At 40.6% G+C, this 14,422-nt stretch overlaps 1 protein-coding gene across 1 annotated transcript; it reads left to right on the forward strand.

Moving 5' to 3' along the window:
- Positions 1–731: 731 nt before the first annotated feature.
- On the forward strand, positions 732–6,864 carry CENPM (centromere protein M). The gene is made up of 6 exons (XM_035127966.3): positions 732–1,018; positions 2,398–2,477; positions 3,355–3,453; positions 3,651–3,730; positions 4,221–4,312; positions 5,223–6,864. The coding sequence occupies exons 1-6, from the start codon at positions 962–964 to the stop codon at positions 5,361–5,363; spliced, it is 549 nt and encodes a 182-aa protein (XP_034983857.1). The 5' UTR covers positions 732–961; the 3' UTR covers positions 5,364–6,864.
- Positions 6,865–14,422: the final 7,558 nt, after the last annotated feature.

The following is a 14,422-nucleotide window of genomic DNA, read 5'->3' on the forward strand; positions in this document are numbered from 1 at the left end:
TACCAGTTCCCAGTTGTATTTCAATGCTGTCCTGACACATTCTAGTGAACGTTGGAAATGGAATTACACTTTAATGTTTGCTTACATGAGTCAGTACAGTATTATAATACGCCAACAAAACAGTTTTAAGAGTTATCATCATACCAGTTAAGGAGAGAAATCAGTAATTACTTTGGGTTTACTTATAAAACCTGCTACCCTTTTGCACAGGCTTTGCAACCTGCAGGTTGGAAAATGCTGGCTTAAGACATTGTTTGAGCAAAGAAATGTGGAACATGTGCTTTATCTCTATTTTTAGCCAGTTACCAGGGAGGAGAAGAGGAAAGAAATAGCCCAATTAAATCAATTTTCCTAGATGGGTGCAAACAAACCCCTGAACTTCTCCCCTGAGAAGACAAATAAAGAAATTAAACAGATATATCATTAAAACAAACAACAGCATTCATTCCCTAGGCATCTATAAGGTTTACATGAAAGGTTATAATAAACCTAACGCTGCTGCACAACCACTCCATACAAAATAAACAGTGTCCTTCGAGATGCTATATTTTATTTAGCCTGAGCGCTGATAGGAAGCCAGTTTCCCTCTTTCACTAACTCCCCAAGGCAAACCTCTCTCTTTATAGCCTCACACCCCGCCCCCTCCCTCACGAGCCTCTCACGAGCAATGACGTCACACAGCGCGCGCAGGTGCCAACGGCCACCCCCGCAAGTGCCCTACATAAGACACCAGAAAAGAAAACGTTCGCTGCCCGCGCGTGCGCCCTCTTCCCTCCAGCAGGGTAAGAGCCAAAACTCCGCATGCGCAGATAAGACCGGACTCCACAATGCATCTATAGTACTGTACTTGGGTTTTTCGAGGCCACACCCCCGTCCTCCTTTTATAGCAGCGACGCGTTTGGGTGACGTAGGTACTGGCGGCAGTTTGAAACCTGAGGTGGCGCTGCTGTAATTTGTGATAATGGCGGCGTTGGCTGCTTTTGCCAAGCTCCCAGCAATCAACTCTGCCACCGTTTTGGTGCGTATTTATGATCCGGGGGGAGGGCGGCAACCGGTAGCACAAACGGGCAGTTTCTTTTCGTTATTTCCCCGCTTGCTTTTGACCGGGGCCCTGAGAAAAGTGAGTTCCCACCTCGGCCAATCAATGCGACGCCTTAGTTTTTTTTAGTTCGCCTTCCGGCTTCTCTCATTGGTTCCCTTGCTGCTTTCCCGTTGGTTTTCTATTTTGCTTACTTCCATATCTTGGTTCTCTACCGTCCCTAAACCGGGAGTGCTTCTGTTGGCTCAGCTGCTGAGCTGCTTTGGGTGGAGGGTTCGAGCCGCAGGCCATGTACAGAGTTCATTTCCCCTCTCATTTCCCCATCAGCTCTTTCCACTCTTGAGCTAGGAGGAAGGATGGATGAAATTTGAGCCCCTTATTTTAATACGTCAGACACGGAGTTCTTTAGGCTTGGTGAATGGAGCCGTATCTGCTAAAGTTCTCCCATCCAGAGAAATGGTAAAGCTGAACCACTGTTGACTCGGATAACTTAAGACCAGCCTTCTCCAACCTTGTGCTCTTCAACTGCTTTGTACTACAACTCCCAGAAGGTCTGCGGTTCGAATCCACACGATGGGGCGAGCTCCCGTTGCTCAGTCCCAGCACCTGCCAACCTAGCAGTTCAAAAGCACGTCAAGTGCAAGTAGATAAATACTTCACACCACACTGTGTGGTGTGAAGGTAAATGGCATTTCCGTGCGCTCTGGTTTCCGTCATGGTGTTCCGTTGCTCCAGAAGCAGTTTAGTCATGCTGGCCACATGACCCAGAAAGCTGTCTGTGGACAAACACTGGCTCCCTCGGCCTGAAAGTGAGATGAGTGCCGCAACCCCATAGTTGCCTCTGACTGGACTTAACCATCCAGGGGTCCTTTACCTTTACCTTTACCTTACAACTCCCATCATTCCTTGCCAGCAAAGCGGCAGCCCAAAACTTCCAGAGGGTGTCAGATCCCGTAAGGCAGCTTAAGACAAACAGTCAGAGAGTTGGGCGTAGGGCAGGGATCGGCAAGGTTTATCTTGCCTGGGCTGGATTGGTCCCGCAGAGATCCCTCCGTGGGCCAGATTGCGTGTGTGCCTGTGATTTCCGGCGTCTGCGTCTGTGCAGAGGTGATTTCCGGCACTGCGGAAGTGAGTCCCTGCACCGCGCTGCGCTGGTTTAGCATAGCGTGCGAGTGGCAACTTAGTTCAGGGGCAGCTCGTGGGCTGGTCAAATGACCTCCGCGCGCCACTTCCGGCCCATGGGCCTTAGGTTGCTGACCCCTGGTGTAGGGGTGGGGACTTTGGGGTGAGTAATTCATCTCTTATTCATAATTCCATTTTTTCTCAGCTATTAGCCAAATTTTATTTTTCTTTAATAGTTGGTGGGAACAAATGAAGATTTCCAAGAGCAGCTAGCAGAGACAATGCTTAAGGAAAAAGAAGATTTTAAAATAAATATGTAAGTGGTGAGAGAACTTAAATTTCTCTCAAATCTGGAAACTACTATTTGAAAGATACTATTTTTTTTGTTCTCATTTCTGTTTTGAGGTTACTATGGAACACCATTGTTCTAAGGTAGTGAACTGTTTTCTACCACAAGGTGTTATGATGATGGAGGAAGTGTAATGTTCTAAAACAAGCAGAATCTTACAACCCATTAATGGCCCTTGCAATACTGAGTTCTTGATTTTATTCATACATGTAGGAGCTCAGTTGGTCAGAGCATGGTGCTGATAACAGCAAGGTTGCAGGTTCAATTTGCATATGGGATGGCTGCACATTCCTGCATTGCAGGTGGTTGGACTAGATGATCCTTAGGGTCCCTTCCAACTTTACAATTCTGTTTATGTGTCTGTTTTCTGGGGCACAATTCGCTCTGGACTCAGCAATGGTAAATACTCTTTTCATTTTGGAGAGTCTAAAGTATATAGCCTTCATTAATATACTGTAATAGTGCTGTTGCATTGCTCAGCAGCTTATAGAGTTAACACAGACTTCCTCAACCTCGGCCCTCCAGATGTTTTGAGACTACAGTTCCCATCATCCCTGACCACTGGTCCTGCTAGCTAGGGATCATGGGAGTTGTAGGCCTAAAACATATGGAGGAAGCCTGAGTTAACATATTCAGAGGTTTTAGAGAGCCATTTAAAACTGCAACTGGCTTGATCTCTTATGTTCAGTTAGGTGTTCTTTTAGATTTCTATCTTCCTGCTTGAAGTGGTTTAGTTGAATACATCTGTGTCATGATATCTGTTTACCCCTTCCTATAAAGCTTATTTAGGTTAAATCTATCTGTTTTGTAGCCTTAACTAAAAATGCACCTTGGTTTCTTTCAGCCACTTGACAAGGTCTCTTCCTTTACCTGCAGAGAGAGATCACATGCGGCCTCAAATTAATCTGATTGTTTTTATGATTAACGTAAAAAGCAAATACAGGTATGTGTAGGAAAAATGGGTATGAAGGAAGTTCTTTTAAAAATGTTAATGTCAGTGTGGCTAGAGTGTTGAGTATGTGGCAAACAAAGATTGAATTGCCTTGATAGCCATGAAGCTCACAGATTAGTGTTGCACAACTTCTATCTTTCAGCTTCAACTATCACACTGGGTGCTTTTTTTATTTGTTTTTCTACCAGTTTTAAGGATATTGAATCTTCACTGCTACATGTAGATGCCAACTTTTTCCTTGGAAAAGTGTGCTTTCTGATCATAGGTGGTATGTATAAAACACATTTCTTGTTCCATGTTTTATTCTTCAAATGTTTTTCACTAATTGTTTAAAGCTTTTAAAGCATCATAGCCACAACTTTATTGTGTAGCTGATGCATTGCCCCAAATGTAACAGGATTCCATCTGAATTTTGCTGTTGACATTGTTTTCTTCCTCTTCAGTCCTCAAAATGGTGCACTCCTGTTTTGTTATTAAGAGATGACTTGAACCATTTTTTTAAAATACAAGTTTGATCTTCCTGTAGTGGGTCTGATAAGAATATCCAAATTGTGGTCTACATCCACTAAAAGACCAATGTTACACAATTATACTACAAAGCATTGACTTTAATGTTTGGAAGTTTTAAAAAAACAACACAAAATATTTTTGGTATTTGAATGCACACTGAAAATAAATATGCATAAATCACAAGAAAAATACTGTTGTATCAGGGAAAACAGGGCTGAACATATATTTCTTTTTCTTCTCTTTTATAGCATGTGGAATGAATCAAATCAGTGTGGACGTGGACGCTGCCTTGAAGCTGGCAGATCGTTACTGCAGCCCTGTTCTATTCTGTGAACTGGAAGTAAGAATCCTTGGGGTTTTACTGTAGTGTGAACCAATATTGCAAATTTGTATCTTATCCGGGCTTGTACGCTTCTTGTTCCATTCTCAGCTACTGTGGCCATTGGCCCAGGCCATGACTAAAAGGACATGGAGAGAGGTATGGGTCTGGAAAACCTAGAATGATAAACAACAGAGATAAAAAGCTAATTGTCAACATTGCTTGACCCAGGGGTCCACAGTTCCTTACTCACAGAGCTTAAATTGTGATCATCGGGTGTTTCTTTTGTCCTAAGTATGTACTGTGTGCCTGGGTCAAGGAAGCACCCCACCAACCTTCCTGCAAAAAGCATGCCAGAGAGCTTGCTAATTTGTTCTATGATCCTTGGCAACATAGCAGTCAAACAACATCTGCCCCCCCCCCAATCCTAGGAGAAGACGGGTGGATCACTGGACAACTGCTAGGATGGTCCCGTCCATCTCTTCATCTCCAATGTTGGGGAAAGGCAGGATTCTGCTTTAATCCAGTTATCCTTTAATTCCTCCCTTCCTTGCTCTCAGTTATGGTTGTGTTAGGAAACCAGGTCTCAAATTCAGGCATGTTTGCACTCACCAGTTTTAGATGGGATATGGCTCATCTCTTCTTGCTTGGTTTAGAACTTCATCTGTTGCAGAACTGGAGTTGATGCTTGTTTTATTTACCCGGGACATTGTGGAGATACTTTCTGTATTGCAGTCTACCTCCTTTTGACTTCTAGCACACTGGGACAACTGCAGGTTAAGTATAAGTGGGGTAGTCCTATCTTTTAGGTTTGGTTTTAGTGACCTTTTGGTTTTTATCAGTTATATGAAGCAAATGTATATTGATGACTGTCTCAGCATCAGCCTTAGCTTCCTTACAACTATTAGATTTTTGTCTCTCCCTCTTCTAGTGTGAGGATATCAGGATTTCCACAGCTCGACAGCTGCTCCGGATGCTGAAAATATGTGCTGGTCATGTGTCAGGAGTTTCTGCACTCTCCTTCAGTTCGTTAATGGGAAGTTACAATGATTACTCCAGTATCATGGAATAAAGTTTTATATTTTTCACTTATCAGTGATTTCTGGGTGAACTAAAAATTTCTGTGCTTCTTTTACAAAGAAATGATGTCACATGTCATTTATAGTTAATAATGATACTTGTGTGTGTTTCAGAAATAAAGTTTAAATAATAAATAATACTGAATAGAAGACAGGGGCACTAGAAGCGGAGATTACATAGCTTCAAAATAGCCAAATTGGTCCAAGGACTGAGAACCCACCTTTTGGGCTTTCAAGATAGGCATCTTTGTTTATCCAATATGTCTGTATGGCCTTGTGGGTTTTTTTCCAATACTCTGTGTTTGGAAACTAATCAGACAGTCAAATGGCTAGCGGGTCAACGTGGAAAGGCAGTTAAATGTAAATCTATGTTGTGCTTCCAGAACTAATTGATGGGCAAGCTTTTAATTCCAGAAATTCAGCTGCAGGTTGGCAACTACAGTTAAGTGGAAGAGTTGCCTCTGAATTCTAACATAAGTATAAAATAGTAAGTGTCTCTTACATGCCTGTGCATTTATGCTGGTGTCTAGTAGACTCTTAACAACTATGCTTTGTTGAGTAAAGCAGAGCCTTAATGACAATCTGCGCAAAAAGAGGATGGGTAACTTGACCAGCCCTAGAACATTAATGACCTTTTTGATGGATAGGCACACACAGTCCAGTCAGATTGTAAAACACATCTGTTGTTTGTGCTAGTTAAAAATAGGTCTCCAGAATATAGTACTGACAGCAAAGTAGGTTGTATCAATCTAGTATCAGAGTATAGGTAGACTGAGCATGAAGAGACATGTTAAGTTAAACATTGAGTAGTTGGGAAGAAGCTGCAAAATAGCACAGAAGCTCTTTTTACTATAATACTCCTGTCCCTTCCCTGATGGGTTAGTTTTCCTACCCAAGTTCTGAGATTAATTATCCTTATTATGGATACTTTTTGTTCTTGAGAGCAGGACGGTGTGCAACATATGCTTACATAAGTGGTGTGTATGAAAGGGTAAACATATTACTATACTATGGTCTTGATTGTGGAAAATATTTGTAGGTTAAATTAATCAATATGGAAAATAGAGACTACTTTATTTATTACTGCTGTATTTTGATATCACCATACTTGGTTTGGAGAACAGCTGAAGGGAAGCAAGAACCATTTCAAATGTAATTAATTTCATACATGATATACATCTGCATAGGTATAGAGAAAAATGTAAATTGTGTGATCAAGTGGCCCTGAAATGCAAGAGGCTGCCTGTGCTGTTTCCTTGTATGTAGCTACCGTAGTGCTTTTTCCTTTGTGATTTCTTGCAGTTGTCAGTGTAACCACAAGATGGTAGCAAGACCTTTGTTAAATACCAATCATGCTCAGAAGCTTTAGGGCTAGGCTGCTACTTATAAAACCACTTTATGTGTTGGGTATCTGATCCAGGAAACAGAATTCCTAAATACAGCATTAAACAGCAGTTTATATAAGCAGCATTAAATAAATGTTTAAAGTTACAATTTCCATTTTGCTTTTATTTCACTGCTGGCTTGAATGGGACAAAAGCCATGGCAGCTAATTGGGTTTGGTCAATTATCAGTGCTAATTGGTAATTTGCTGTTATCACACTTATGTCTAAAAGGAAAATCCCATCTACTTCTTGTTAAAATGCCAAACAATTCTATCTGATTGATGGAAGCAGTAAGGTATTTGACTTGTTTACCACATCTCTTTAAATGAACCTTTTCTCGGGATGGATGGTAACTTACACAAAGATTAAACGGCTGATGACAGCTTTTTGGCCTGACATGTTCCATATATTTTTCTTTAGGAATTGCAGCAACAAGCTTAAAGGTCACTACGCTACATCAAGTACTATGCCATCAGCAGTTCAGCCATAAATATGGGCACTACTGGCCCAGGTTTGCCTTCATGGTTTGTAATGTGTAAGGAGCCTATATGAGGCAAGCTCTTTAAATGAAATCTTTAACCACTATTTCAATAATTTTTGTGCCTCTATAGTAAGAGTCGCTTGTAACAGGGAAGAGCAACACATTCCTGCCTTGCTTTTCAAATCTAGAATGTAGGTTTAGGTTAGTGACAAGCTATTGTTTAAGGTTTGGACTCCTAGTTCCCAAGCTTTAATTTGACCTTTATTTTTAAAAGCTGCTGCTTTAATTTCTGGGCCAGTTCCCACTTCTAACAGATTTATATTGTTTGCTTCTCTTCTGAAAATGGAAATTGCTACTTTCCTGAACTGGAACATATCTGGGATGCTCCACCCCCACCCCAGATGGGTGAGAACCTGAGTCAGAACCAGGGAACTCTTCTCTTGATTCAACATGAAACCATAGATAGCAAAGGCAATCTAAATATTGCTTGGGTGTCCATCTAGCACCTGACCACTGATGGGGCCCTCACCAAGGTATTGTCTGGATAAGGATGGATATGAGCAACTCCGGAGATGAGCTGCCACCGCCATCAGTATCTTCATGAAAACCCTTGGTGTCACCAAGAGGCTGAAGGGTAACACTCAATACTGGTAGAGATTGTTGTAGAAAGCACCAGTGACGGGCTGAGAGCACCATGGAGATATGCCTCAGAAAGGTCTGTGGAGGCAATCCAGTCTCCCTTTCTTAGTGCCTCTGATGAACCACATGGTCTCCATTTAGAAATGATTTGTTTTCTTGTACCATTGTTGTTTTTTATTTTTGTTTATTTATTACCTTCTCTTCACCCTAAGGTTACAGGGCAGGTTACAACATTTAAAACAATATTAAAAGTATTAAACCGAAGGGAGACAAAATGGATTCAGTAGAGAATTTTAGGCCCATTTCCCTATTAAATGTTGACTACAAGATATTCGCAGCAATCATGGCAAAAAGATTAAAGGAGGTGCTAAATAGAATCATAGAAAAAGAACAACAAGGATTTCTCCCCAAAAGGAGGATGAACAATGTTAGAATTCTGATCAATTTGATTGAATATCTTGACTGGAACCCTGGTCGGGAAGCTGCCTTGATATTCCTGGACGCGGAGAAGGCATTTGACAATGTCAACTGGGAGTAAATGAAAGGAGTAATAAAAGAAATAGGAGTAGAAGGGAATTTTTTCAGAAGTATAAATACAATTTATAAAAAACAAAAAGGAATATTGATAATAAATGGAGAGCTCTCCGAAGAAATTGAAATATCAAGGGGCACACGGCAGGGATGCCCACTCTCCCCCCTCCTTTTTATCCTAACAATTGAAAGCCTATTGAAGGATATAAAAGAAAGTGAGAAGATTAAAGGAATCAAAGTGGGTAGAAGTACATATAAAACGCGAGCATTTGCAGATGACGTCATCATAATTTTAGAGGATCCTCTAGAGACAATAGGGCATTTGAAAAGAGTTTTAAATGATTACGGTAAAGTATCGGGCTTTAAAATAAATATGAATAAAACGAAAATTATTACAAAAATTTGAGAGAAAAAGGGATAAAAGAATTGAGGGAAAAATCAGGATGGGAAATTGTAAATAAAGTGAAGTATTTGGGAATCGAAATTACAGCCAAAAATATAAACCTATTTGAAAATAATTATGGGAAAAAATGGAAAGAAATAGAGAGAGAGCTAGAAAGATGGAGTAATCTATAGATGACGTTATCTGCAAGGATAGCGGCGATTAAAATGGTAATATTACCAAAATTATCATTCTTATTTCAAATGCTCCCAATTGTGGAAAAAAAGGAAATATTCGAAAAATGGAGGAAAGGGTTGAGCAAATTTATATGGGGGGGAAAAAGGCCAAGGATACAATACAGACTGTTGACTGATACAAAGGAGAGGGGAGGATGGGGGGTCCTAGACCTAAGATTATACCATGCGGCAGCAAGCTTGGTGTGGCTAAAAGAGTGGGTAGAATTGGATAATAAAGAGATATTAGACATAGAAGGGTTCAACAACACTCAGGGATGGCACAAATATTTATTAGAGGGGAAAAAAGGCGGATATAAAGAATTTACGAATCACGTGTTCAAAAGATCTTTATTAAAAATATGGTATGAACATAAAAATATTTTGGAGCCGAAAACGCCCTGGTGGGCCTCCCCTATGGAAGCAACTGCACTATTCAGCAAATTCAGGCAGAGTAAATGGCCGACGTATTTGGATATCCTAGAAAAAGAGGGAGAACAATTAAGATTAAAACCATATCAAGTGTTAAAACATGAATGCATGAGCTGGCTTCATTATGGCCAGATCCAAAGTTTATTTAATAAACATTTGAAAATTGGTTTTTCCGAAAATAAATCCAAATTGCAGGAGATATTATTGGAAAATGGTGAAAAGCCAATGTCAAAACTCTATGCTTACCTTCTCGAGTGGGAATTAAAGGATGAATTGGTAAAAACCACGATGATACGTTGGGCCCAAGATTTAGGGAGACCTATATTTAGTAACAAATGGGAAAGACTCTGGAAAGAGGGAATGAAATTCACGGCGTGCTCAGGTATTAAGGAGAATATTCTTAAAATGGTTTACAGATGGCATCTAACGCCGGCCAAAATTGCCAAAATACACAAAAATGATTCCAACAAATGTTGGAAATGTAAAGAGAAAATTGGTAATTATTACCACTGCTGGTGGCAGTGTGGCAAGATTCAAGAATTTTGGAACGGAGTATATGAAAAATTGAAAAAAATGTTGAAAATGACGTTCCCCAAAAACCCAGAAATATTTTTATTGAATATGATCCCAGAAAATATTCCTGAAGGAAAAAGAAATATATTATCATATGCTAGTGCAGCGGCCAGACTATTGATAGCTAAAAACTGGAAGGGTGAAAAAATGCCGACAATATATGAGTGGCAGGAGAAATTGGTCGAATTCATGAATTTAGATAAAATGACCACAGCAATTAGGAACATCCCCAAACAGAAATGTATTAAGGAATGGAAACAGGTAGAGGACTATTTAAGAAAAGAGAATTTTAATATAGATCTGGTGATAAGCTTATATTGAAGATTAAAACAGGGAAAAACTAATAATAAGTATAAAAATTAGCAGTAGGAATTTAAGGATAATCAAAAAGAAGCAAGAATTTGGTAAATTTGTAAAATAAAGCGATGTATGAACAGTGGGAAGTTTTTCTTATGGTAATTTTCAATTTTTAATCTATAATTTTCATTTTCTTTTTTCCTTGTTTATCTTTTTATCTTAGGATTTATAATTCAAACCTTAAGCTTATATGACATTTTACCTGGTATATTATTATAGGTGTTGATTTTCGTTATATTATGTTATATCAATTTGTATTATCAGTTATATTATCTGGTATGTTAAGTTCTAAGACTATTGAAATGGAATAACATTTCAAATTAGTGTCTATATGCTTTCTGTCTTACTATATATATGTGTGTGTATATATACTTGAAATGAGGCTGCACTTTAAATTTTAATACTGTATTTTAATCTGTATTTTAATTAATTGTTTTTATGTTTTATTGTGGTTCTGTTGGTGTCAGCCGTCCTGAGCCCGGTTTTTGACTGGGGAGGGCGGGGTATAAATAAAAATTTATTATTATTATTATTATTATTATTATTATTATTATTATTACTATTATTATTATATGTCTACATATATATAGCTCTTCCCCCCTTTTTTTCTCCCTTTTCTTTTTTTTTCTCCTTTTTTTGCTACTCTTTGTTGTTGTCTGGAATATGATTTTTTGTTAATTTGCTTTGTTGTGCTTTTGTTTTTGGAAAATGAATTTCATTTTGTATCCTGTGTTTGTATAATCGAAATAAAGTCTATTTTAAATATTAAAAACAAAACAAAAAACACTAGTGTGAGGGACAGGGGATATCGCGAAGTCCCTCCCCTCCTGAGTTCCAGCCCATCCCCGAGCGCAGGGGAAAGCAGGGAGAGTTCCGTCTCAAGTGGGGAAGCAGGAAGTGGTGTCCGAGGCTCAGACAGGGTAGCGGAGCCAGCGTCCCAGGTGGGACAGGCAGACCTGTCCCCCCAACTCCGGAATTGCGCAGAAAACGTAGGGGGAAGAGGATGGGTCTCCCCAAGTTGTTATGCTGGAGAAAAACGCGCCAAACGCCATTCGGAGGTTCTGATTCAAGCGGATAAGATGTGTCTCTGTAAATAGTACTGCCTTTAGCACTGTAAATACGCAGCACCAATAAAAAGATAAAATGCAGAGCTGTGTAGAGTCGTTACTCTGAAGTAGCCCACCCCGGCCACTGTGACAACTAGTTTAGCCACTTTAGGTCCAAAATAACCCAAACGGCCCTGTGCTTTTGAGAACCTAAGAAAAAGAATGATTAGACCCCAGACCTCTCTCTTGAGGGGGGAACAGATTCTATTGCATTCATCTTCACTAGGTGTTGAATAGCCCTCATGTAATTTGGATGCTTCACTGGCTGCCATGAGCAAGGGTTAGGGACATAATGATAACGAAGCATGCTCTCAAATTGAATTGCATACAGCTCATTCAGCATCAGATGTTTTCTCCCTGACCGGTCAGGTGGAAGAAGACTTCTGCCACCCTTATGGAATCAGGAGGCTTTGAAATTTGAGAGGCCAAACAAGGGTAAGAGAGAAGCCTTGGCTAAGAAAGAAGACTATAAGGGTTGGCAGTCTTCCTTTTTTGGTCAACCCTGCCCAACAATTTTCTCCAGCGATTTTTCTTCATTCAGACCTCATTGGGGGAAACAGGAAAAGAGTGGTGGTCAAAGAGTGGGACACACACACACACACACACACAGAGAGAGAGAGAGAGAGAGCGCACCTGTTTGAGAGGAAGAATCAGCTGTACAGAGAGTAGGGATGGCCAGCTATAGGCGAGAAAAGGAACGCCAACATTCCAGGTGCTGAACCCCCTTTCAAAGACAGTCCTGCTTGAGATGGTGAGTATGGGACTTGCCAAATCCAGAAACAAGCTCTAGACCTGGCTCAAATGGGGTCCCCACTTGTTTGAGTAATTATGGGCCCATTGCTGAGAAAAAAAGAAAGTGCCATGAGCTCTTAGTAATGGCAGGTCCACTCAATGCAGTAGTGCAGGAATGGCTACATGCAAAGTGCCCAGGGACCAGTCAGTCAGGGTTAGAAGAAACCTTCCCCCAGCCATCGAGTGCTGGGAAAAGAACCACAAGAACAGGGAAAACCCCAACACAAATGGGGAAATACAAATATATCTTTTTAGGTCCTTTTGCTGACTGAGATAGGTGGGGGAACACAAACCCCCACAAAAACACCTCATAACTTAAAGGGAAGAGGATACAAACTCACAAAACTTCAAAAAGTTGGAGATTTTAGAGCAAAACAGAGACCCAACCTTTCATGCTTGAACTGTGGGAAGGATGGTGGGGCAACTCCTCACCCTGGAGGAGGAGGCAAAAGTCTTTGAAGATCCTGCCTGTTGTGTCCAGAGGGAGGTGGCATCTTATTGAGAGAACATCTTCCAACTCAATCTGGTAAATACTGGGTCCTCTTCATGGCCTGTGTTGTTGGTAATTTTGTTCATTGTTGCTATCATTGCTGTTTTTTTATATTCTAGAACGGGTCAGCAAACTTTTTCAGCAGGGGCCCCGTCCACTGTCCCTCAGAACTTGTGGGGGGCCGGACTATATTTTGGAATAAATAATGATGAATTCCTATGCCCCACAAATAGCCAAGAGATGCATTTTAAATAAAGGGACACATTCTACTCATGTAAAAACACGCTGATCCCCAGACCATCCACGGGCCGGATTCAGAAGGCGATTGGGCCGGATCCAGCCCCCAGGCCTTAGTTTGCCTACCCATGTTCTAGATATGGGATAAAGCACAGCTACTGAAATTGTGCTCCCTACACCCCAGAAAAAGGTTCTTTAGGTCAAGTTGACATGAAGCAAGTATCCTGATTTTCTTTAAGGGTTTAATCACTAGAACAGTCACATTATGCAAGAGCACGTGTGAAATTTCAAAATCTGAATAGTTAGCTTGTACTTCATGCCTTGGTATAGTAGCAATGCATTGGAGACTTAGTGGCCAGTCCTAATGGTTTTATTAATAAGTAAGTCGCACAGAATTCAGCAGGACTTTCATCTTGGTAGGCCTACTATACAAGCATATGTATACTTATCACTGGAATTTACTTAGGGTTACCGTAGGACTGAACTGTAAGTGTGCTTGAGATTATAACCCAAAAGAGAAATGTAAAAGTACACTGATAATATATATTCTACTTGATATTCTGTGCAGTTCTGACGCTTACGTCATGTCTTCCTCGCAGGGCCTAAAATGGTGGACACTGTCTATATTGCGCATGACTAATCTCTTTCAGGCTGAGGACCATTTTGATCCATGGTTTAAAGTGGGCATGGATTATTTGATTATTTGATCTTTGTGTTTTTGAAAAGGGCAAATTTGGGTTGGGGTCACAATAATTTTTGCATCAAAGAATCAGAATAGGGAACCCACAAGAGTGTTCTTTTTTAAAACAACAACAAAACCACATATTTTTTAAACGGATGAGCTTTGTGGCCCCACAAAATACATTTTGGCGTCACGGTGGGAGACCCATAGCAGCAGTCAAAGTAAGAAATATCCCCCCCCATATTTGTGAATGCAGTCTGTAGGTAAACCACCCTTGTCAACATAATGGATGGCCAACTGATTGTCCATGGTTGATTGCTTAGTTCCCAGTGAAAATACCACTTTACACAGAAGCATAGTGTTTCCTATGGGGCTTTTGAACCATGCACCCCTAAGCCAGAATCCTGGGAATAGCAGTGACTTACTTCAAAGTGCTGCTGCTTTCAACCTAGGAGTGCCTTTCTGTGAGAAAGCTCCCTAGTGCTGATTGCCAGCTGCAATATTGCTGTTGGAAGAACCATAGCTCAGAGGTAGTAGTAATGTTTAGCAAGCAAAAGGTCTCATCCCCAGCATCTCCAGGAATGGCTGGGAAAGACTGAAATCCTGGGGTGATGCATTTTGCCAGTACGGGGTATACTGAGCTAGAGGGACTCACTTATGTACCTGGTGTATCACCTTGTAACAGCAAAATGACCTTAAGGGGAAGAAAAGACTACAGGAAGTTAGCATGCA

The sequence above is a fragment of the Zootoca vivipara genome, chromosome 9 (assembly GCF_965207765.1).
Source record: "Zootoca vivipara chromosome 9, rZooViv2.hap1.1, whole genome shotgun sequence".
NCBI lineage: Eukaryota > Metazoa > Chordata > Lepidosauria > Squamata > Lacertidae > Zootoca > Zootoca vivipara.